The sequence below is a fragment of the Amblyomma americanum genome, chromosome 4 (assembly GCF_052857255.1).
Source record: "Amblyomma americanum isolate KBUSLIRL-KWMA chromosome 4, ASM5285725v1, whole genome shotgun sequence".
Classification (NCBI taxonomy): Eukaryota; Metazoa; Arthropoda; class Arachnida; order Ixodida; family Ixodidae; genus Amblyomma; species Amblyomma americanum.
The window spans coordinates 178,729,326-178,755,617 of NC_135500.1; the positions used below are offsets into that span (position 1 = coordinate 178,729,326).

The following is a 26,292-nucleotide window of genomic DNA, read 5'->3' on the forward strand; positions in this document are numbered from 1 at the left end:
TGCAATGTCGACGCTGTTTCACAGTGATCTCCTTAGCCGCGTTAAGCGTGCGTTAGCACATGCGAGCTTTTTTGCACAGACACATAGGTTGTTTTGTCCATACTATCACCCTGCAATCGACGATTTTGGTAGCAAAACTTAGTTTTACAAGCAGGGAAACTTCCAAGTAGAAGGAAATCAATAGGTCAAAAAGGTGCGTGCGGTGAAGAAGTAATTCGAAATCGCATTTTTGAGCAATTGCAGTACAACAGATGTCTCTAAATGAATGGTGAAGATTTCGACTTTGGTTACGAGCAGCTTTGAGCAAGTGCACTTTGTTCACGTGCACGAATGTAGAATGCAAGCACACGGGGATACACTGGAAGGTAGAACAGTGGTCAAGAGAATCCCTGTCGCTCCAAGTCCATCTCATTCGCTAGAGAGAGCAATGAAAGTGGCAGTTAGTTTTACATCAAACCATTCTTTCCGGCGCTGCGCACGCTGTGTTATTTTTTTAACCTATGTTGTCCTTCTGAAATGCACCGTGGCTTGACCGTGCCGGCACGCATTATCATCGCCGTGATGATTTCTCCACGTCCGCATCGCCTCGAGCGGTGCTACCGCCAGAGTTCGCCATAGGTGGGCGACATTAAAATTCGCCCAGTGTCCCTCCCCAGAGCCCCGACCGCCGTAAGTAATCACACTGTCCAGCGAGCCAGCCATCTCATTACCGCTGTACGCGACACGCTATGCACAGCGCAAGGGGCGCTACGCCATTTTCGCCCCACGGCAATACGTAGCCGTCGGACCTTCCTGGAGCTCAGCGCTAGAGTACAGCAGTGACCGGGGGCGACCTGTTCAAAAAGGAGCAGGTCAGCAGTTCTCCGTTTTACTTTGGGTTTTTACAAAATCTGGTTGACACTGTGGTTTCGAATGTTTTCTTCTTGATTTTTAATGAGAGGCCTACGGTTCCTACTCCTGTAAAATGCACTGGACTGTGTCTCGCGTTAATGAAGCAAACCGTTTCATCGCACCGCTTTAGTTTGCCCTCATTACGGAGCACTTCCGCTGCACCATCGTGCATATGCGAAACCTTTCTTTTAAGTTTACAGCTGTACATAAACAATATGATCATATCGATGATAATGGCAACAGCATTTTTTTTTCCAAAACTCCGTCCTTATCTTCATTATACCCTCGTTCGTAGTGCCACCAAATGTCATTAGTGAATACTGAATACTGAATATTTGCTGAAAAACTGGCGGTCATGTGCACATCAGCATTTCAAGCCCCACAAGAGTTACGCGCCCACGTCTTATGAACTTCATAGCCATGACGTTGAAGAATGATTCAACTACAGAGGCTTAGACAATAACAAGATGAACATCGGCAGCGAAACTATTTTTCAATCTCCATGAGGCAGTAAGCCTCGCATTCTAATTAAAAAATAAAAGGTGATTTACCCTCTCCAACAAAGACTTCCGACGGCCCAGACATCAATCTGCGGCCACTGATGAGTCCACTGCATGAATTGCATATCACTTACCGTTCACTGACCTGTTGAAATCATCGCTCAAAAGCCTGAAAAAAGAATTGATGTAAAGCAAATTCTGGTCGTCCAAAACTTTAGCATCGTGCCTATGTGGACCCTCTCACTCCGTTAATTCGTTACGATTAAGCCTCTGTGGACGCTGCGTCGACAAAACAACTTCTACGCTGCACTCTAGCTGAGAAGACATGAACATCGCGGTTGCGGGCGAGTGGCTTGCTGGATTCAGTCATCACAACTTGCTGACTAATAACCGCCTGTAGCGCAAAAGCCAGTAACAAGGGCGGCAGGAATTTCCCAAATGTCTCTAACGAATAGTGTCGATGACACTACCTTCCCTCGCAGTGGTAACGGCGTGAAAAACCCAAATTCAACTGCTCTATATCAAACAATCCTGCTCATTAATCTCTTCAACACACCATTTCGAAAGGCAGGAAGATGATATAAATACGCCAACTTTTTGAAACATGAAACATTAAATGTGCATTCAAACTTTAATTCTATGAAAACGTCTCAATTCCCCATTTCAAACCGCGCTAAGCAGCCAACATTTAGCAGGCAGCTGTTATAGCGTGTTGCAGGCTACAACCTGCCACACGTCTTTTTTTTTCCTTATTGCCTGGCTTTGGCTCATAACATTTAACCAAAAAAAAACATTCAACAAAAAACACACAAAACACCACACGTCTTGCTAGACTAACGCTGAGCAATTCAACGCGATCCTTGCAAAGGTCATCTCTTCAGCCATCGCCAGCCGTCACGGAATGGCGCTTTACTTGTATATAACAAGACGTGTCTTTCAAGCACCAATTTTAATTTTCCCGAAAGATGCCGACCTAGCCTCTAATTACCCGGACACCGTCACAATTAGCGGAGCATGCCGATGCAAAAAGTAGAATCTTTTTTTTTCTTTACTGAGATCATAGTCGCAATCTTCGTATTTTTCATTCAGAGGCGTAGTGTGCCGTCGGGGTTGACGTATCCCATTCTCGCCACGTCACGAGGGTGCATAGAGCAGTAGACGGCCGTGGAGCAGAAAATAACGAGCTGGAAAAGATTGAGTAGTTCAAGGTGAACTTACGCACCCAGCAAGCCGCAAGCCAAAAGTCTGCGAAAGAACGACTTACGACGAGAACTTGAGACCGAAGCATTAATGATACGGCCTGTATATACTCGAGCTTCTCCATAACGAAGCTGTCAAACATTATGCCCAGAATATTCCTGAAAGAGTTGAGATCATTTCAGTAAGAACACCTTCCATGTTCTTGTTCTCTCGCAGCTATCCACCAGTGACATGTTTTCGATCAATATGAACCGGGTAAAAAATATCTTGTAGATCAATTGCAAACAATATTTGGCAGAAAACAACTCTGTATTTCTTATTATTTACCCATCGTTACAAACAGATCTTGGTATCTCCTTATCTAGTTACATTCTTTAGGAAGGAGCATTATTGATTAGCTCTGCGAAGAAAGTTGGTGGCGATTATAATGTGGAAATAAACAGTAAAGGGCCTCACCCCAAGGAAATGGCAGTGCAGGTCACACCCGAGAGCACAATGTGGGAGTACCTTCCCCTTATTTCGTTCCTGAAACAAATTTCAAGATAAAATGTCATAACTACGTTTATCTGGCAACATTCGACGATACATAACACCTGTGAAAACATATTTCTTGAACTGATGTCAGCTCCCAGAGAGATTTTTACTCCACAAAAGCTGACAGAGATTTCACTCGTTTTTTTTCTTAGAAGTGTTACAGAACATTACAATTTATACGTGCTAACTGGCTAGTTGGTGTTGCGCACTGAGGACTACAGCGCAGTAGAATCATGGACGAGACAAGAAAAGAACGCGAACACAGGCGCTAACTAATCACTGCATTTATTGCTTCGACCTGACTCTCTCTGGCTTATATAAGCACCAGGTTTGTGACAACTCAGGGAACGAAAACAACCACGCATCCGTGGCACGATAATTTCACCCTTTTCCTACATCCCTCCAAATATTTACCGCGGTCATTGTCGTTCATAAACAGCAGCTCTTTCTCGCTCAGGCGTAAGGAAGCACTGCTGTCACATCAAATTTCGAAACGGCATGAACTTCTATTATCAACCTTGTAGGGGTTTCCCGACATTTGCACAGAGCAGCTGCTGTTCTGAAGGCAGGATTGCAGTCTTTGCACTGGCTACAGGGTCTGCTTAATTCCCCTGTGATTACATTTTTTTAGATTTCTTTAGTGCTCTTGCAGTCTTGTATTCAGACACCTCCCGGTTTGGCCGATATAGATATTGTCACACGACAAGATTGAATACACATTTTTTTTACAGTTAACAAGACGTAGACGGTGTTCCGGCATGCAGTCGTGTTCACTAGGACTGTCAGCGTTCACCCTTCTACATAACTGCTGCAATTTTTGGGCGGCCGAGCTTTGCGCTATAGTAAGAAAATGTGCTGGATAACCGACTTCCTGAAGGCGATGCGCTTCTCTCTGAAAGCATGTTCCTGTTGGTGTTCACAAGGTTTTTCAAGAGTGTTCATGAAACAAGACTTTATGTTGGCCCCCTTCACCAACTTTAAGTGCGCCGAGGCATATGGAAGGACCGGATTGCTACTCCTTGGCAGACAGGCCCAGCACATGTGTTCACAACCGAAGTACATACAAAAGTCTGAAGATCTAATGTGGCCATTAAACGAGAGCTCAGTAACTGTCAACGGCCAAATGCAGTGAGTGAATGTTGTAACGACTTAGACACTCGGTTCAGAAAAGACCCTTCATCGTTGTAACCGATAGCCAGATAATCGGCTACAAACCGAAACGCACTGGCCATTCCATTGGCGCGACACACGAACCAATGCAAATTCTCTTTTGTTGTGGAATTATGTGGCCTTCGAAAAGCGCAGAGGTGGAGTTTAAGTACGTTGGAAGCAGCCATAAGAAACCCCGCAATGCCACACCTGATGCATTCTGAAGCCTAACCACTCCTTGGGCATCGATACAATCCGTGACTGTTCAACAGGTCGTCACGCGAGGTCGAATAATACAAGCCTTTTAGGTCCGCAGAAAAAGCTATAAAATATCGCTGTGTCTGTCTCTTTAGATACTCAATAACCTTCTCGGAAGCTTTCACCTGAAACGGGACGCCAGTCGTGAGTACATTAAAATGTGTTCGTCGATACTTCGCGAGATTATCCTGCCGTGTCTTCAGTTTCCGAGAACGGTTCCATTAATAGAGCCGACTATTTAGCTCTACGTGCTCGCTTTGATACGGTGCGAAAGGTTGCTCCTCTTCCACATCATCAAGCAGCTGAAGTTTCCTGCACAACACACGACGTCGGTCAAACAAGGTTCATTGAACTTGTCGAAAGCCGCTATACCACATGGTGATTCAATATTTTGTGCTTTTAGGACTCAGTTTTCTGTACTAATGGCAAACAGGAAAAGGATAAAAATGTTGCAAGGCAGTAAAACCAAGAACACGCACGACTCGAGAGCAGAAAAGTGTTTCAGCTATTGCATTAGAGTTCGCGAGAAACGTTGGCGCCCGTCCGTCCGTGCCCCGAAAAAGCAAGTAGCCCACCTGCCACGGTGGGCCATGGTATCTTCGAGAGAGGTCACGTGCTCTGATGGCGTCTTCACAACCTGCCCACCGTGGCAGGTGGCACTTAAGATAATGAAGTTCGAGAGAGGTCACGTGTCCTTGTGACGTCATCACAACCTGCCCCCTATGCTGTGAGCAACCTGGCCCCCGTGCCCGCTGCCAAATAAAATAATTCAATTCTATTAAAATATAGTCAAACACTTTGGCCGAAAAGAAAGCAGTAAAGCACAGAATGACAGATTCCGCATTTATGGGCGTGCAGGTCGAAGCTAGGCGAGAAAGACGGAATACTTGCGTGGGATGTACATACCTCTAAAACTATCGCATTGTGCTCGTAATGGTAGGCTAAGCGTCGTACAAGTTTTTATTGCGGTCACACTTACGTGTTGTGCACATAACAGTGCAGAAATGATGATACGAAGGACAGGGCACAACCACAGATGACGAAAACCTGGCTTGTCACGATTGCGAACGTGCATTGCTTCCTGCGTACACAAAAGAAGCATTGAACAGGGAAAAAAAAAGGCATAATTTCGCGACAAAGTTTTATTTGCAGTCTAGTTGTTGCAGGTTCTATTTTCCACTTTTTTTTTCGTCTCACGAAGGCGATTCGCTCGGTGATAATCAATTCATTACGAAGGAACAGGTACAGGTACCTAAACCTTGTGTTCGCGCAAGAGTAAAAGCAGAAAAATCCATTCCTGTAATTTTTCGCTGCTAACACGACTCTCCAATTCTTTTCACTTCATTCAGTATGTGTAGAAAACTTGCAACGGTATTGCCTTCCAAAAGTAGCCATGGCGTTTTGAATAAAATGAGCACCACATATTTCAATCTAGAAGAAAAACAGTGCTAGGATGCTGCTGTAATTTGAAAACAAATGAACACCCCCTTCACGAAAATGTAGTCTTAGCCTTTCAGCCCTCTTGCGCTGACGGCCGCTCTTACAGATATGCCCAGAATACACCTGACAATTCTTCAAAATACAGTTAGCTGCACTACTGCAGACGCTTGGCGAACTGTCGCCATAGCAACCACCCTTCGGTTGCCTTTTCTCCGCTCTCACCACAGATTCCTTTTTTCACAGTAACCCTCCTCCAGTTTCCCCGTGATTACCATCCTCCGGTTAAGATAACTATACTATTACTGCAACGGAAAACAAACGGAACGTACCTTTAATAACTGTCGCTGTAAATGTGGCCCATGTTGCTACGAATGTTCATGTTGCACTCAAGAACTAATGAGAAAATGTGGCTAATCAAAGCAGAGTGAACTTGCCACTGTCTTACGCCCCAATATTGACGTTGTTTCATTATCATCCGTATAGAATACATGTATTTCGTGCCGAATGTCATTGTTTAATAAAACGACAAATGGGAAGCAATGCGCACAATCAGGACAATCTAAGAATTATGCTGATGGTAGAAATAGACGTAGACGCGAAATGAAGGAAGGGTGGCCTATAAATAGCGCACATTAAGAGTTGAGGCTCGCACACTTGTTTGATAAAAGGTGTTTTGGTAACAGGTATCTGTGCCTCCGAATCCTACTCACGGGTGGTCGGGAAGTTTGTCCAAGGATGCCGCAATACCGAGGCCGGCTACGGAGGCAGCTGTGCCTAGCAACGACATGAGGCGGATGGTAAACTGCGCATTAGAAATAGTGTCGTGCGAATAAGCGTAAGCATCAATGTAGACAACAAAAAACGTCGGAGCATCAGTGTCTCTAGATTAGTAGCGTAAAACCGCTTGCAGAGGTCGTATCCACATATCGAATTGTGTACATGTGTTTCGAAGTCGCGCCGGTGTATATCGTCATACCTGGATATTAGCGAAATACCGTTAAAGACCCCGTTATCCACAAAATCCGGCGTTGGCGTTGTAAGCGAAAAATCACGAGCATGACTCTGGCAGAGAGCAACCTAGGAGGCAGGTCGGCCGCCTAGGTCACGTGACCTTGCGGCATCACCACAACCTGCCCCTTGGATACTGAGCAAACTCCCCACCGCGGCAGGTGGCAGTTCAATTAATGATTTGTCGCTCGGGAAGAACAATATCTGAGGCACAAGGCCCACCGCTTGGAGCACCTGCCATCGCAGGACAGTGGCGCATCACTTAACCGCTGCACCACTGCGCCGGGAGGGGTACGAGCACTGCCAGGGATCTATGAATGTAAAGTACACAATGAACTTCTGCATATATGGGAACTAACTCACAACGCTCTCGGCCCCGCCGCGGTGGCTCAGTGGTTATGGCGATCGGCTGCTGACCCGAAAAACGCGGGTTCGATTCTGGCCGCGGTGGTCGAATTTCGATGGAGGCGAAATTCTAGAGGCCCGTGTGCTGTGCGATGTCAGTGCACGTTAAAAAACCCCAGGTGGTCGAAATTTTCGGATCCCTTCACTACGGCGTCCCACATAACCTGAGTCGCTTTGGAACGTTAAATCCCCATCAAACAATCAAACAAATCATAACGCGCTCGCTTCATACCCTTAAGGCGGAGTTTAAGTGTGCCCTCCTATTTTTCTTTTCTTTTTTTGAAACACTAGAATCAATATCCTTGCAATTGACAGTTTTCACATGCAAGAATATCATGATGCAGCACAAGCTCGGCTTACCAAAATATTTTTTTCCTTGCTGCTGCCCGCGTAGATCCCGCAGGTTCCTCGCAATGAAGATAATCAATTTTTTGCGTTTATTCATTGAGAAGACTCGACTCGTCTTTTCTCCCGTTTTGTGATAGGCACTTCAAAGCAAATTAGTGTGAAATTTAGGTTTCTAAGCAGTTATATCAATTTGTCGCCCCTGTCGTAAACGTAAACTCCACAAAGAAAGTCTGGTAGAAAGAAACCCAGCAGAATCCACACAAAGTGAATGAAGATGAAGAAATCCTGCGGTATTCAAAAGAGTTCCTCAAGTTCTCGTGTATTCAGTTGGTCAGTGACAAACTACGAAGTCAAAAAAGAAATACGCTGTGCCGTGACAATAACTTGCAAAACTGTGCAGTGGCAATAACTTGAGATTGCGGGGTGTTTCCTGACGAATTTCAATTTTCTTCATTACTTCATCGCAGCCAGACATCTCGTCACTGCAGCACTCTTAGATTCTGCTTTATACGAAATATGGCCGCTGTGGCCTGGTACCAAACCTGTCCTCTCGTTTTTAGAAACCGCGGTGGCGTTTTACGTCGTGTATGAATAAGCTCTGTGGACTAATTGTTTGGGTTCAAGACTAGCACAACGAAAAAAAGGCCATTTTGCTAGTGACCTCTATGTGCATCTGCTGTTGCTTGTGTTATGCAATACGTGCGCCCGGGCTGGACAGCAATGAACTTCTTTTAGTGACAGTTGTCTCAAGGAATTACTTCCCTGCGGTCGGAGCTGAACAGATCACGAAGAGGTCGAGGTTATGAGGATCGCGCACGGTGCTTCATAGGCTGCTTCGACTGATGTGCGGCAGCAGGTCTTTTTTGACAGCGACATGTAGTGACACTAGTGTGGTGCAGTTTCCTGGCATTTGAAAGAAATAAGGCAAAATTTGATTTTCTTGTTCTGGACAGGGCATGAAAAGAGAAGCGAGGAGGGGAGATGTAGGTGGCTGTTTTTGCGGAAAAGAAAAAATAAAAAGGTTTCACTCGAAGCTTTCGTCAGCAGCCGTCCAACGCTTCGCTATGGCAACTGCATTGGGGCACTCGCCTTGATCATCCTTGCTCGCGTCCACAGACAGCCCGCCAGGAGGTACACTGGACTAGAGAACACTGTCACCGTGTACACGTCGATGTTGGCATCCCCGAACTGCAATGAAACAGACACAATTAGAGGGCGACAAAAAAATCTTTGGCAAATTATTTCGGTGATCGTCACATTGGAAGCATTGAATGAGCTATTTAGTTTCGTGTCATTTGCGTCAGCACTCAGCTGCAATTTTTTTTTTGGTTTGCAATGACAGTGGCTGCAACAGCCCACAATGAAACACCGCATTTTCTTAGCCTTGTATATTAATGCGATAGCGTTAAGGCTCTCGTTCTGCAGGAATTCTGGTGTCGTCTGAGTCGTCGGCGTTGTGAGTGCTGAGGCAGGCGGCCCACCTGCCGCCTAGATCACGTGACCTTGCGCTATCATCCTAACCTGCCCACAGGAATGTGAGCAAACTGTCCACCGTGACAGGTGGCAGTCGATTTGTCGCGAGAGGTTAATCGGGAAAGGTGACCTTGGTCCCACAAACCCCAACAATTTGAACCTACAGCCTGCGGGGCAGTGGCGCATCACTTAACCGCTGCACGAGAGGTATGAGAGCTCAGCGCGATTTACGAATTCAAAGTTGAGAATGGGTAATTTTGCATTTATGTGCATGAAGGCAGAACCTAAGCGACACTGCAGGAGTACCTGAGCGGGAGGCATACCTGATGATATCGCATTGTACACCTAAGGCTACATAAACGCTATGTGACGGTGAAAAAAAAAAGTGCGCGTGTCCGCGCAGTGATACGCAAAGGAGACCCCTGGCCGTTGAAGGGACCCATTAAAGCTATCGCGTCCTACTGTTAAGGCGAAGCTTAAGAGCACCTCAAGTTATTCGCCTGTCTTTTCTTTTCCCGCAATCATCCGTTTCAGTTCAGAATATATCTTTAACTTAAAAAAAGTGCCACGTACGAAGGACAAAATGTTTAGGCCACATTAAAGACGCCAGTAATGAAGCACGTTCCGTAATCCCGAGTTTAACAACCCGAGTATCTGGGTTGAAGTGCAGGCAGAATGTTTTTTGAATACTTTAGCAAAATATTGCACTGCATGGTATTATAGCGACAACTGTACGAATATAAATGCGGCAGGCTGCAGAAGGGAGTCAGAGGAGATGCCTTTCTCACTGAACAAAAGGTCTCCCCTCACGAGATTAAAGAATCAAACTGTGCAGTCAAATAAGAAATTTACTACATGTCTCAATACGGTATTATCTACGGGCGAAGGGCGTGCCAAGATAAAAAAAAAAGAAAAACGTCGTTGAGAGGCTCTAGACCTCAAAATTATATGCGGTTCGTTGGTAGTAAAACACATGTGTTGGCAGGTTGTAAAATTATAGAATGTGCGCAATTTATTAATCTACCGATACGTATCTTCTACACTGTCGCACAAATATTTCCCGAGAACGTCCTTGAAAAACAAGCACAAAAATGCATGCGTCTAAATACCTTGTGCAAGACATCAGCAAGAGACAGACGGTTGGTGACGAACAGCAGGAAAGAATTCGCCATTATTGCCAAGTCCATAAGAACGCTCTCGTCAGCAAGGAAGCTCCCAATACCAGCTCTAAATCCACCCAGCTTCTGTCCTGAAAAGAGCGAATAATTACATCAGTTTGCTTGCATTTGCTGCTTTTCTCGAGCAGCAATTGTGGTAGAAAATCGTTTAGATTTGGAAGAGAAGGAATGTTATGAGAATGCTACGTATGTTTGATCCGCTGCATGTCTTTGGGCTCTCACCTCCCGGCTACGTGTGGAGACTGAGGGGCGTTTCGAAGAGTCTGGGGCGTCTGAACAACCGTGCGTCCCACCCGATGGCGGCTAAGAATGCGCAAAGCGATAATCGGGTTACATCGAGGGTGCGGTCACGTCCACCCCTCCTCCTTTCACGCACCCCACCTGAAGACTACAAAGGCAGTGCGAGGTAATGAAAAAGGCGTTCATGTGGTCAAGTAAAGGACGTCGCTGGACGTGCCTATAATAGCTATACTGTAAATACCATTGCTCAAGAAATGCTTTCCTGCCTACCAAGGCTCCTGAAGTGCTCAATGTAAAAGAACCCGTGCGGTAAATGGAAACATTACTCAATCAGAGCGTTTTTCTTTTTAATTTGCAGCCTAGAATTTGCTAAGACATTTCAGGCAGCTGTAAGGTTGTCTTTAGAAACCAAGATGAAGAAATTCGCACTGCGAAGATCATCAAAGCTATTTCAGACGACATTAGCGTCCTGTTCGTGGAAAAGGCCAATGTTCTAAAAATGTAACATAGACAATAACTTGTTAATTGTCTGTAAATGGGCTACGTTCTTTTTTCACGGTTATTTTAGAAGGTATATGGTAGGTGTCATTTGGAATTTTCATTTTTTAAGCGTTGCTTCCAAGTGTGGCGTTTAAAATGTTGACGTGCACCTCTCAGCCTTCGGAGAAAAAGTGCAGGCAGGCATTTGCGTTAGCTTCAACACGATTAAATATATTAATGCGTTCGCGTTAGAAGGGTACATGCAAATGGAAATAGAGACCGCCGTCTGTCATTAGCCAGAGGTAAGCGGCCCAAGTGCCACGGTGGGCAAGTGGCAACCTAGCCACCGAGCTACGAACAAATTAGTATGCTACCTCGGATGAAAAAGGCCTTTTGTGAGTTAACCTCGCGTATAACAAACCTTAGTATGCCACCTCGAATATAACGAACTCTAGTGTGTTGACCTCGGAACTACCGAACCTAAGTATGCCCCCTCGAATAAAACAACTTTCGTGTCTGGACCATGGTCTGGACCTAAAATGTGATGAACTGAAGTGTGCTGACCACGCATGTAACTAACCTAAGTGTACCAGCTCGGATATAATGAATTTTTGGTGTCTCAACTTCTGATATAACGAGTGTTTGTCTGCTAACGCATTCAAACGATTCACCGAAAATAGCTTAAAAGTTTCTTCTTTTCTCTTTCTGTACTTTAGCAACTCGCGTCTGCTGCAAACATTTGGGACCGAGCCTAGGACCCAACTGCAGCCGGCAGACAGGTGCACTGAGACACGTGCAGCTTGAATAGACGGCACACTGCTACACTTACAGATCGCCATAGAAAGAGGGGAATGGGGGGGGGGATCATCGGAAGAACTAGCGGAGTTTTTGCGGACAGCTTTGTTATAAACACCACTGACCAGGTTGCTCGAACTGCACGCCGCCTCGACTATGGCGACAATGGCGCAGCAAACTATCTGTGCCACTCCACCTTCCGGGCCGGACAGGGCGGCAGGCGGCGCTATCAAACCAAATGCGAGAGCCACTCACAGTTCCACGAGGAGGAACATGGACAAGGACTCTAGGCTGGAGCGGAGATTTCTTTGTGCCCGGCTCCAGGGACACGCAGTCGGCTCGCGAACAGACCCGTGACGGCCCAGTTTTGCCATCGGCAGCGAACGCTGTCCGCGAGAGTGTGGGCTCGCTATTTGCAGCGCTAATTATGCGCAACGTTGACGCCTACTGCAGCTCGCGTGATATTGTGTCGGGGAAACGTGCGCGAGAACCATGTGCTTATAGAAGACACGCCACTTGTCTAAAGTCTACACTTAATAATATTAATAACTGGTTTTTGGGGAAAGGAAATGGCGCAGTATCTGTCTTGTATATCGTTGGACACCTGAACCGCGCCGTAAGGGAAGGGATAAAGGAGGGAGTGAAAGAAGAAAGGAAGAAAGAGGAGCCGTAGTGGAGGGCTCCGGAATAACTTCGGCCACCTGGGGATCTTTAACGTGCACTGACATCACACAGCACACGGGCGCCTTACCGTTTTGCCTCCATAAAAACGAACCCGCTGCACTTCCAAAGTAAGATCAATGCAGCGCCTTGGCAGGGCAAATAAGGTGCAGTCTAAGCTATGAGAAGCAGTTTTCTTGTGCTCAATAGAGATTATTCAGAACAGTTTGATTTAAAAGATAACTTCAATGGAATAAATAATTAACTATTGCAAATCGGAGTGGAAGAGGTAAGCGTTGAGGCGAATGAGTCAGCCTGAAAAATATGGGTGGTAGCTACAATTGGACGAACACAGCTGCTGCTTCGAGCTGCTGATCCATTATCCCTCGCCTTACTGCCTGCAAGCCGAGCCGGATAGTTTAGTCGGTATGGCAGCTGTCGTGGAGAGGGTGTGGTCGCGAGTTCTTGATACCAAGATCAAGACGAATTTTTCTTTAACTATGAAGTCTCTGACAAAGCTGAGCGCCTCAATTTGTAGCAGTATGATTACGCCCATGTTTAAGCATGAAAATTGTGTTAGAGGAGTGAGCCTGACATCCTAAAAGGGTACAATAATATTTCAGTTTGAACAGTATCGCAAAATATATAGAGATGCAGGTGCCTAGTAAGGAGATGGACATTCGCACTATATTCGGCAGTACTCACGCCGGGTGCCCAAAACTTTCCTGTCTTTACACACTAACGACAGCATACCCGACGCGTCATCATAAGAATTCAGACATCGGCAAAACGCACATGGATCAAACACTGCCTCCTACAGTGCCTTCAAACTATCTCGCTCAAGTCTTCGCAGTGGCACAGACCCATGAGTCTGGTGTTCGCAATAGGAAAAGTTCTCCTTTTTGAAATGCTAACCCCCCGCAATGGCTCAGTGGTTAGGACGCTCGACTACTGATCCGGAGTTCCCGGGTTCGAACCCGACCGCATCGGCTGCGTTTTTATGGAGGAAAAACGCTAAGGCGCCCGTGTGCTGTGCGATGTCAGTGCACGTTAAAGATCCCCAGGTGGTCGAAATTATTCCGGAGCCCTCCACTACGGCACCTCCTTCTTCCTTTCTTCTTTTACTCCCTCCTTTATCCCTTCCCTTACGGCGCGGTTCAGGTGTCCAACGATATATGAGACAGATACTGCGCCATTTACTTTCCCCAAAAACCAATTATTATTATTATTATTATTATTATTATTATTATTATTATTATTATTATTATTATTATTATTATTATTATTATTATTATTATTATTATTATTATTATTATTATTATTATTATTATTATTAATGCTACCGCGAGGTTATACAGACGAATGGAAAACTGAGCTTCATGATAGTGGATTTCCTTCGCGAAGTTCTGCAATAAGCGGCTGTTTCCTGAAATTAATAACGTGTGCGTGGTGCAAAGTAAAAGGCAAAGACAGGAAAGCAAGAAGTGCTTGTTTCGTGCTCACTGTATTGGGGCAGGATGAACGGTGCCCAGAATGAGCACAGCATCAGCAGGCATCCCACGCAGAAGAAGGGAAACATCAGGAGGTGGGCCTGGCAGCGAAAAAAGCCGCGGGTAGAAGTAAATGTTATCAATGAACAAGTGCATTGCCCACGTAAAGCGTTCTTCTTTCTCTAAGAGTGCGTCAAATGCCCACATGAGAGGTCAGTTCCCAGAACGTACTGAATGGGAAAAGCAACAACGCCCTGAAAACAACCAGTAAAAAAAAATTGGCGGCGCTTTAGCTCTGGTTAAACCTGGAGTGACGCGATAGCTACAGCTGGCCGAGTGGAACTTGCTCAGTTGAATTGCAAAGTCAGTCTTTCGCCGCTCAGTTTCGCTGGGTGTTCCTTATTCATCATCGTCCAACTTCACACTGCGCATGCACACAGCTGTTGCAGCTGGGTTTCGCCAGCGCGCCGCGCCGCCGGCAGCAGCAGCTGCTGAACACCACGTGGCTGGTCACGTCACCGACCACGTGACCACGTGGCGGTGGCGGCGCTACGGTCACGTGCCACCGCCACGCTGAAGGCTCGAAATGCTACCGTAATGTAGCTGTTGCTACAAAAATAGCCTATGTCGAGTCTCACGACTACACGACGTGTGATTGCCACATTTTATGTGGGTGCAAAAAGCAAAAGGCATCAGTACGCGTCAACCACAAGCTCAGAGCACAAGAGAATTATTTCTACGACGACGCTTGTAGGGTTTAGCAAAAAACAAGACGCAGTGTTGAATAACAACCAAGGCGAGGTGCGGGAGAGTAAGTTTTATGTTAAGCGGCGTCTATGGCATAGCGCGCGAAGTGATATTGCACATAAATAAAGAACGCCGATGATATCATTTTTTGCAACCAGCGCCCGTCCACATCTATCGTTTGTCCTATCGGCGAGCAAATGTCAGTAAGTTTCGCTGATATTTTAATAAACGATGAAGCCACGATATTACAAGCCTACAATATTCACGTCTCGTGGCAGAGGCTTCGACAATTGCTCTTGCTCGCTGGTCGCAGACCCCAAGCCACAGCTTCTCAAACAACGCAACATTTATCAACAGTGCTATTTTTGTTCCCTGAATTTTGTAAAATATACTACGAGCCATGTTAAACCAGTCTGAGAATGAATGGCGGCTAAATTCTCAGACTCAAACAAAATCAAACCTTTGCAGGAGATTCATATTTTTTCTGAGGTTCTTTCCTTAGGGTTTGGGCACCTTAAGAATCTAGAACCGCTTACAGATAAAAAGGTAGCGCACTGTCATCCTTCTTGCGCAACTATAAATAACGCACATTCAAGGACATTGACCGTAGGTTTACGCGTGGTTTACTGGTAACTGTCTCTTACTGTATGAGTTGCGCAGTCTAGAATTTGGTTACACAAAACAGTAACATAAAACATGAAATCTTACCCTTGATTCAATTCTACGCAGCTTCATGCTTCGCAGTTAAGATAGTTCTCTCCTTAAAAGATCGTTTCAGGGTTAATCAGAGTCTACTAACCCGAAAGTTTCGTTTCATAGTGTTTAAGCACAATGCAACCATGCACGAAGGTAAAAGATAAAACCGGTGTGATTTTTTGCTGCAGTAGCTAAATATTTGTGCACAATGATTTAAACTCATGTTTTAAGCAGTTTTACTTCATATAATTCCGCCCTTGCAAACACTAAACAAAGGGAACAAGGGTTGAGGGGGAGCCTCAGTATGCTAGCTAACTTGTTCAGAAGAGGACTTGTCGTCGCCTGGGATTTCAAATCACTGGCTATTGGTATTTGTATTCCTTAATTTTAAAAGTGGTTCATTCAGTTCCGGTTTTTGCACTGAGTAGGTAGAACGCGCACCTTGAAAATGTGCGTGTTTTCCTATTTCGAGGCGTGAACTTGCCATTGGTGGCGCACTGCAATTGTCACGCTCGAGAAATATTGCATACGCTTCAAATCTTCACGGTATAGTAAATTTAACCGGCGCAATGCATGGCAGAAATCGGCAGTTTTCCGTAGATTCATGCGGGCTGCAGTCTTCTCAATTGTCGACAAAAATTTCACTCCGTCAGGAACAGAGCTGCCTGACAGAAGCTCTTAAAGACTCCGTCCTCCGGCTCCACCTTCGTCCAATGCCTGTGTCCTGAATTAAATTACACATAATTACTCCTAATAGATTACTCCTTCCCCTTAAACTATTAGAGAAGCTAAGTTACCTAACCAACTAGAGAACGGGCACGGAATAAAACCGATAAAAATCAGCCCCGGTTTGAGATCTAAACAAAAAACATTTTCATTGCCAAACTTCAAAGAAACGTGCTACTAACGCTCTTTTTTTTCAATTTTTCATAGCGTTTATCAATCCGAACCTTTGTTCGCCGTATTTTTTTACAGCCTTTCTATCGAAGAACCTGAAAAATTTCTGACACCGAACGCTGTAAACGGTTTTTCTCTGAAATAGTTGGCGTCTGAGTCACTGTCGCAATAAGTCGTAGCCTACAACTACCACTTCCGCCTGCTCAACAATGAGATCATTTTAAAAGTGGAGAGGAACCGAGGAATAGGTACTCTCTCACGCGGAAATAGGAGAGAAAAAAAGAGGACGGGAAGGAGGGAGGGGGGGGGTGCAGCTATCATTGAGACAAGTTCGCACAGAGAAGCGCAGAAATGGGAGAAACTCTCGTGAACACTTACACCGAAGAGGTATCCACCGCTGTAAGACCATACCACCATTCCGAGGCTGTACAATGCGCCGAATTTTGGCTGTAGATAAGCAAGCGAAAGGATTAGTGCATGTCCTACTAACGAGCGATAAGGATGCCGGGAACACTGCATGCAAGTGGTTCCTGAACACTTATTCCAGGAATATGGTTTCGAACCTTCTCTCGACAATAGTCACAACAAGCCCTTCCTGCATGATTAACAGATATATCCTGGTATACAGAAACGCACAAGAATCTAAGTCTGCCGCCTGCCCGACTATACGCATCCCGTCTGTGGTCTATAATAGTTTGTGCAGTGCAAAAAGCAATTTTTCATTCGACCATTTGACTAAATAAACACACGGTAGCAGTGAACCCTTGTATGTCTTAAGCCTAAATAATGTGACGCGTTAACGCACTCGAGGACATAACAGTATGTACAGTACTCACGGATTGAAATAGGACATTCGGAGCGCTAGCCTTGCAGTGCCACGCAGGCATGTGGTAAGCCACAGGCCGGCTCATTGGCTACTGGAAGGAACAATTCTGCTTTGTAGATGTTCTCCCTCTCGCGCCATACCACAATGCACCACCTTGGTTCCATGAGCGTCTACGGGCGGCGCTCCATGAAGCGACGGCCACGCGCTCCGAATGTCCTATTTCAATCCGTGAGTACTGTACAGCCTGGTCAAGGAACACTCAAGGCCACGTGACGTGCTTTTGAGCCATTTATGTGCCGTATGATAGAATTTCTTAAATTATGATGCCGGGGGTCCTTTTGGCCTTGCCCAGAGTCGGACCTTCAGAGGTGCCATAAGAGTCCCGCTACAGGGCTGAAATTTAGACCATGTGACCTCGATACTTTTGACCAAAGCTGTAATTTTTTTTTTGCAGTACAAATAGCTACTGTGGTGAAAATCACTGAAGGCGAAGAAAAAAATAGCTACTTAGGGGTTAACGTCAGGATAATTGAAAAAAGCTTAACTTTCAAATCCACGCAAGCAGTCGTTAGTGGGCTGCTGAAAACTACGCCTGCCATCAGGAAATACGTTTACGCCACAAAGCGTGTATCTTATTAGAATATTTTAGAATATTTGGTGTGTTAGGTTTGGTTTTGGGGTTTAACGTCCCAAAGCGACTCAGGCTATGAGGGACGTCGTAGTGAAGGGCCTCAGAAATTTCGACCGCCGGGGGTTCTTTAAAGTGCACTGACATCGCACAGTACACGGGTCTCTAAAAGTTCGCCACCAACGAAATTCGACCGCCGCGGCCTAGATCGAACCCACGTCTTTCAGGTCAGCAGCCGATCACCATAACCACTGAGCCACCACGGTGGACACTCGGTGCGGTGTGTTAACCTGGTAATATAGTCGCATACTAGCTTATAATATATCAGAAGTGTGGAATATCGGAGTAGTCGGTTCAGGTATGCCATATTCTGAAGCACAGGAGTGACATGGAAACATGACTAACACGAAGCGCTCATTCGTGTTAATCTCTTTTTGTGTCCGTGCCGTTCCTGCGCATTAGAACGTGTTATATTATATCAGCGGTAGTTAGTTGCCTGCGAAGCACAATTACTCTCTACAAAAGCGGATAAAAGCGTAGAAATCTTTTACTCACAATTAAGGTAGAAATCTCATCTGGGAATTGCACGCATACAACGAAGAAGTAAGCGGGAACCGCCAGAGACGCACCAAATCCTTGAACAACTCTTATACATTCAGTCAGCAGAGAGTGGTTGAAGGGCTTCAGAATCCTACAAACATCATCATGTGTATGACAAGCTGCTTCTTGGCTGCAATTTTATTCAGCAGCATATTTATTCATTTCAATGTTGACCGAATCAAAGCCGCATGAAAGCTTATGTTCTCTATGCTAGCAGCAGTGAAGTTTTGTCCCCCTGTACGCTTTCGGCTAATTTACCGAATAATTCGGCTAATTTATCAGCTAAAAATACTCCCAGGACTAGTGTATTACGCTGTGCTGCTAAAAGATGCCCAGAGTCACGAGATTAACGCGCCAGCTTTTCTGCCACAGAGGCTTGACCTTTTTGCTTACTGTATCGTCATGTGGATATGACTGTAGAAACAGCAAAACAGCTGCTTTTGTGATAAGATCATGTTGCTTTCAAACAAGTTAGTTATTACAATAATTAATTGCCAGTTTGACGCTAAAGTCCAGAAAGCAGCTATGAGAAACGCTCTAGTGAATGGGCTCAGAAATTCGGCCCCCTTGGGTTCTTTAACGCACGCAGACCAAACTTTCGGTACACATAAGTATTTACGTTTCGCTTCCATCAATCTTGGCTCACCAAGGATGAGGTCGAAAGCAGCGACCTCACGAAAAGCACTAAAGCACCACAGCAACTCAACCAGTGTGGTCAGTATATGGTCGATTCCTTCAAAAGGGGCAGCTAAACGTAATGCTATATGCCTCTTAAAATACTTCCCGCACACTCCAAAACCAGCACTAAGTGAATTGAAAGTCACCATGAGAATCATCAGCAGAATCTTGAAGTTTGTTGACATGTCGTAGTGACCACTATTGCGAAAATAGAGCAGCTTTCTGAACATCACGCAAGCACTGCTAGGTGGCAACACGATACAATGATTCCATGAGATAAGCAATTGCCCCGTACGTCGCCACAAAACCTGCGTGTGTATTTTTTCTTAATTAACAACGTCATTAACCGTTCCGTCACAGCCTGAAACATTCCCCTTATTCTTTCTCCAGCTCCGTAAAAAAGCAGAAAGTCTTAGAGGTTTACACAAGATAAACGCAAGAACTTACTCGTAAGTGAAACAGCATACAGCCTCACAGAAGAGCCCCCAGCTGAATAACTTTCGCATCTTGATGTCCTTCAGCATCTGAAAAAAAAAAAATTGGGTGCTGAATGCAATCCACTTGCAGAACACTAACAATGCTACAACAAAGGTCGTCATAGTCCTACCAGTACAGAGTTGGAATGGGGTAGAGGAAGGGTGTCGTATCCATTCCGAGCAAAAGAGTGTCGTGCTGTGGTGCTAGCTCGCACAAGACACATACGCTATAAATAGGCGCACTGAAATGTTGCGATTCGCCTGACATGTTCACCAACGGGTCAGGAGTGTGCTCTTTTAACTTAAATCATAATTGAGCCGTTTCCTGCAGAAGTCACAGGTAATGTAACTGCCTTATTATGTGCGGTAAGCTGCTATTTCGGTGGCAAATGATGACGACTGTTTGCAGAGTGCGGCCAAGCGGAAGCAGTAAGGTAAGAGATGCGGCAAATTCAAGTTATTCACATGTGCTCTCTCAATTGCCGAGTGACAATGGCGTGGCAAAAAATTCCAAACTTCACGGGCGCTTGGCCTCGCGCTTCTGTAGTTCAACAAAAACTTTGCAAGTGTTAAGTTCCAACAATCGGCTGCTTTTAAATTATGTAATAGGTGCTCGCCAACTACTCCCAACAGGAGACTTTTTAATGTGCGTTATAAAATAATAAGGCTCCAACTCATACACTCAATGTTTAAACTTTCCTGTTTCGTCAAAGATTCTCCTTACAAAGCGGAATTTCTTGGTATCCTAGCCGCTAGCCGCTGTCTGCAAATATACTACGGCCACTGCGTTTTGGGCAGTGCACGGAAACGACAAACTGATTTAAGGGTCTTTTCGTTCACAGCTGACGTTGTAGGCAAAGTGAAATATATTCTGCCTGATCGGCCTATGTTTACCAATTTCGCGGTCCATGGCGTCACGAGCAGAATTCCGAGAACGTAACAGCCGTGCAAACCGTTGGACGCTAGCGCTCCGAAGACTTTCCAAGGTTCCAGCTGCACAAGAAAGCAGACACACCACTGACCCACCCCTTCGATAACTCGCAGCTCTCGCGAAATAACAACCTACCAGGACGCGCTGCGCGTCAGCCTATCTCTGCTAGCCAGGGAGTCACCCAAAAGTCACGCAGTATGTCAGGCATTTTGTTGTGTCTGTGAGTGTGAAACAGCAACGATAGGGCTAGTTCTTTGGACACTATCAGTAGGAAAGGGCGCTTTAGCAGAGGACGCTGACAAAACAATTTCTAGCCTTCCTCGCCATCGGTGGTAGATGCAAGCTTGAATGCACCGCAGAAAAGATGCAGGGCATCCTCAGACGGCTCACAGATGTCGGCAGCACCACACCGGTACAGGTCGGGGCCTTTGGCTGCTGAAAGTGCGTCGTTTGTCACTCCTGCTCATTTAGCAAGGACGAGCGCAGCTTACGGAGCTTCTGTCTTAAGCACTTTTCTCAGCTAGACAAGATGCTCGGCTTTCTTCGCCGATTTTGGTTGTTTACGTGCCGCCGTGTTAAGCCGCTTCTGCACGCTTTTCTAGACGGTAAGCGTGTTCAACGCCCCTCGGTGCTTTCGCTGTTTGACGCGCCTTTACCCTCGCCCGCTTTTCATCGGCCTAAAGACATGTTTGGTTGCCATGGCAGCCTTCTCACTTTCGTGTGCGGCTACATACCACCACCTCTGGCGACACGGTCAAGACCCTCTATGTAATGACTCAACCAGCTCAAGTTGCACGGCCATGGGGGCGGCACTACTGGAACTGATAAATTGGAAGCGCAAAACAAACGGTTTGAAGAGGAGGAAGACGATGCGTGCACATGCAGCTTTAGAGGCTACCAGTTTGAACACAGAACGGGAGAAGCTGTGCTGGTGGCAGAGTGGACTAAGACATCGAAAAACGAAATCGATTGGTTCGGGCCGGCTTTGCTTGGAATCCCGCTCGGGGCTTATGTTGTTTTTTTTTTCTCTCCTAGCTCTCATAATGACAGAAAATACCAAACGTTCTTGAATCAGCTCGTCGTTGCGTTCAGCCTCAGGTTTCCTATGGTTTCCGAACGATGTTTGTTTGAATTTGCCATTAGTGAAAGCTAAAAGCATTTCATGCTTTAAAAACACAGTGTATGCTCACTTCCAAGGGCCTTTTCAATGATACGAGGAATTCAAGTACGCAATATGGTTTCCGTAATGAGCAGTGAACAATGTGTCCCCTTTGATCGCCATTCTCTCACTCGGACAAAGTGCGATCTTAATAAACGTAGATACATCTTAAACAACTAATTACGGAAGCTTTTGAATGAATGCGCGGAGGCACCGCGCATGATCAAAAACTGCTGGAAGTGAAGGCTCCTTCAAATGCGAGGTGGCTCAGTGGTTAGAGCGCTCGGCTACTGATCCGGAGTTCCCGGGATCAATCCCGACCACGGCGGCTGCGTTTTTATGGAGGAAAAACGCTAAGGCGCCCGTGTGCTGTGCGATGTCAGTGCACGTTAAAGATCCCCAGGTGGTCGAAATTATTCCGGAGCCCTCCACTACGGCACCTCTTTCTTCCTTTCTTCTTTCACTCCCTCCTTTATCCCTTCCCTTACGGCGTGGTTCAGGTGTCCAACGATATGTGAGACAGATACTGCGCCATTTCCTTTCCCCCCAAAACCAATTATTATTATTATTATTATTATTATTATTATTATTATTATTATTATTATTATTATTATTATTATTATTATTATTATTATTATTATTATTATTATTATTATTATTATTATTATTATTATTATTATTATTATTCGTTACGTGCTCTGCTTCCTTATTAGCTACTTCGTTGTAGTGAGGGTAGCGGTACTTGAGCACAGCGAGGTGGGCCCAGCGCTACATCACCGCGTTCTGGCAGAACGGCTCCAGGATGCCGCAGGACACTCCCTGCAGGAAGCAGGTCAGGTACAGGAAGCGCAGCAGCGTCTTGCGAGCCGTGTCGATGCCGTGCTCGGCGAACTCGGGGCTCTCCCGGCCGGGGCTTCCGCGCAGCGTCGGAGTCGGGCACGACGCGTTGTTCCGGGTGCCCAGCATGGGCGTCACGCTGAGACCGGCCGCGTCTGCGGAAGCCGCGGAAATGGTCACGTGGTGCGCAATGCACTGCGGCGCTGACAGCCTAGGCTAGGTTTCTCTCGACAACACTGTACTGAAAAGGCAGCGTTTTGCTTCCTTTCCAGCCGACTTTCTTTAAGCTTGATTGTTCTGAAAAGATAACCATTCATGCAATGGCTTATGTAGTCAGGAAAGGAAGCGACCGTTACTTGCGCATGGGCAGAAACTTTGGTCCTCTTCACTTCAGTTTAATTGAATCCTATGCTTATTCTCATTTGAAGTTTATTTCCGATGCAAACTAAAAATGGAGTGAATTCTTCGCAAAAATAGGACGCAGGAAGAAAGAGCATTTGTCCCATTTTTGCGCAAAATTCACGTCAATGGAAAACCAACTTGCCTATCTTCGTGCGCTTAAGAAAAGAAAAACAAACGTGGCCATGTTATGCATCTCGTGACCCTACTGGGCAATTCGCAGATGTGGCCGACAGAAAAAATACACGTGATACGTCGTAACGAGGAAGGCAGCGGCGAAATGGCAGAACGGTGTTATATCTTCTCAATGCGGAGGCACTCTAGCACTGGAATAATAAGACATGCATGGAGGTTCGGCTCACTGTGACGTCACGGTGCGGAGGTTGTAGAGAGAAGAGACTCGAGACAATTCAAAATCACCTGCAGCTCTCTGGAAGTGCAACGCCGTTGGACCAACACATTTGCTAATTTGAGTTGTTGATCAATTCGCTCTCGTGCTGCAATCAGCTAGACTTCCTGGTTAGCTCACTTAGTAGAACGACTTCCACTGACAGGCGGTGGTCCCGTGTGGGTATCTACTTTTTGAGCGTACGTAGGCGCACTCGAGCAGACGACGCCCAGGAATGTGACACCGTGACGTAACGTCACTTCCGTTTACAGCAAAAATGGCTGCTTTATGTCCGTTCCGCGTTATTTTATCGCACGTGCGCGCTCCGCATTACTCTGCACCTTGTAAGTTCGACATCTGTCTATGTTCCCTTGGTATATTAGACGACTGATTATGTAACTTCGAGCTTTTGCGATTGTATAGCTTCGCCCCATTTTAAATTTTTTTTATATTCATCGTAACTGGTGCAGATAATGATAACATCACCACATAAATTTAAGAGACTGCCTGCAGCTCAGTTCCTTCAGACGAAGGCCTGTTATATATATATATATATATATATATATATATATATATATATATATATATATATATATATATATATATATATATATATATATATATATATATATATATATATATATATATATTAAGGAAACGAACAGTCACCGAAAACCCAGATACATAGGGGAATTTTTTCTATTTTTTTTTCAATTTCTAGTGCCAATCAATTGCATTTAAAGAAAATTACTTATAAAGCAGCAGAAAAACCCACGACCTCCAAATATCGCGTCCGGTGCTCTTACCAACTGAGCTACGGCGACGGCTGTCCAATCTGCTGCTTTCGTGGGTATTTATATTTTGCGTGTAAGCGAACCTTGAGAGTGTTGAGAGAGTTGGCTCCCTTCATAAGTTTGTCAAACGGGCCCCTCATTTACTTTACGTTGTCTGCTATATATATATATATATATATATATATATATATATATATATATATATATATATATATATATATATATATATATATATATATATATATATATATATATATATATAGAGAGAGAGAGAGAGAGAGAGAGAGAGCAGACAAAGATAAACGTATTTCGAGAGGACCAGCCTTTTTTGAGAAAAGGCTGGTCCTCCAGCCGGAACGTCGTGAATTAAATTCAATTTCAGGTGATTTTATATTATATTGATCAATAAGCTGCCAAGAAGTCACTTTGGCATATATATATATATATATACATATATATATATATATATATATATATATATATATATATATATATATATATATATATATATATATATATATATATATATATATATATATATATATCAGCATACCATAACAGAATATTCGCTTAGACATGCGAATGAACGACATCCTTTCAACGTGGAGCATTCTTCTGCTTAGCCCAATTTTTCTTTCGGGAACACCGTTCTACACGTGTTCCTTATTTCTTGGGGCATATGCGCGACTTATTTTATCCAAACACCAGCAGTGTTAGGAAATTGTTTGCTGCTGCCTTGCTGCACAGTCCTCAAAACAAACCGTTAAGCTGGTTCTGATTGTTTGTGAACGAATGGCTTCCTGTGCAGCAGCGCTGCTTGTTTTTTTTTTTTTTTTGCTTGATTGATGAGTTTGTTCGTCAAAAGGGTTTTATTCAGTATTACATAAGGTGTCAGTCGTTAGAATAAAAAGAGCCCATATGTGAAATACACCACTGAATAAATCGCGCATAATTCGAGGGCCCAGCGCTGAAACATATGTAGTGCAGTGTGGAAGGTACCGCTCCGCAGTAGGCATCTCCTCGGTGATCTTGTTAGAATACCATTTAATGCTGAAAATGGCAACTCTTGGCATCAAGCGTAAACATAAATCTGGCCGAATTCATTTCTGACAAGTCATATATTGATTGCGAAACCATGACAACGTAAGGGACTGAGACGCCAGAAAATGTTTCAGTGGCGGTGCAGACTCCAGCCATGCAGCTTTTGATGTGCATATTGCCACATGATGTTTTCTTGAGAGCGCCCGCTTCCTTTAAGGCACATAGCATCCCAGTGACATTTTCTCCTTTACTTTTTCACGCTGAAAGAGCGATAACTTACCTAGTTTCCTTTCAACACAGTCCTTAGCGGTGGCGTGTGTGGTAGCGTCCATCACTCTACAAGGAAAGGAACGCGCGCCGTGAGTCCATCTAAACCTATCAGCCACGTCGAGAGAACGTGTTACCGACTCTTAAACACATTTTAATTTCAAATGAAGATAGCGCGATGTGCTGTCGCTCCTTCAATTCATTGATAAAAACGTATTTGTCGACGAGGACAGTGAATTTCCTGCGGCGTGCAAGTGCCTACCACTGTGGAATATTTCACCGAATTTATAATCCCGCATCTCTTAGTTATTATTGAGATTTGCATGCTGATTTTCAAAAGCTTTCAGGCCGTTTGAAGCGTCTGTAACGCAGGCAAGAATTGGCAGTTATACTACCGGGCTACGTTAATAACGCCTTCAGCTTCTGAAACTGTGAGGGCCGTCCTTTAGCATAGCGAAGGGCGAAGAATGCTAATAGCGCTAGGTCTTCATGCTAATTCTGCGCACAATGCAAATACATAAGGAATCAACATAGTACATACGCCGAGACGCCAACTGGGGTCTGACCGTTCCAGTCGCCACGAATAAGGCTGGTGAGGGAACACACTGAAAAGCAGGAATAACATGTGCTGTCCGGTGGAGTCGGCCTGTTAAGCTACGGTGATGCGGTAAGAGTACGTCATCTTTCTCGCCCTTCTCCTTACTTCGCACCTGCTGGACAGCAGTGAGTTATTGCTTTAAAATGTCACGCTAACTAGCACTAAAAGAACATTGTTCAAAACCACGAAAAAAACCGCGCACGGAGGCTGGCATTGGTTCCGGTGTGACCGGTTGTGGCCAGACAGCTTCACCAAAGTACCCTGTCCTGTGTTCTCTACAG

The 26,292-nt window shown here is 45.1% G+C and overlaps 1 protein-coding gene across 1 annotated transcript; it reads right to left on the minus strand.

Annotated features, from left to right (window-relative positions):
- Window positions 1-2,346: 2,346 nt before the first annotated feature.
- LOC144128761 (MFS-type transporter SLC18B1-like) lies at window positions 2,347-26,164 on the minus strand. The gene is made up of 15 exons (XM_077662430.1): window positions 25,955-26,164; window positions 25,427-25,482; window positions 22,465-22,679; window positions 20,492-20,590; window positions 19,569-19,645; window positions 18,399-18,534; window positions 16,768-16,836; window positions 14,063-14,150; window positions 10,316-10,455; window positions 8,823-8,921; window positions 6,683-6,774; window positions 5,512-5,613; window positions 3,048-3,116; window positions 2,656-2,749; window positions 2,347-2,575 (listed from the first exon to the last, which is right to left on the minus strand). The coding sequence occupies exons 2-15, from the start codon at window positions 25,476-25,478 to the stop codon at window positions 2,477-2,479; spliced, it is 1,431 nt and encodes a 476-aa protein (XP_077518556.1). The 5' UTR covers window positions 25,479-25,482; window positions 25,955-26,164; the 3' UTR covers window positions 2,347-2,476.
- Window positions 26,165-26,292: the final 128 nt, after the last annotated feature.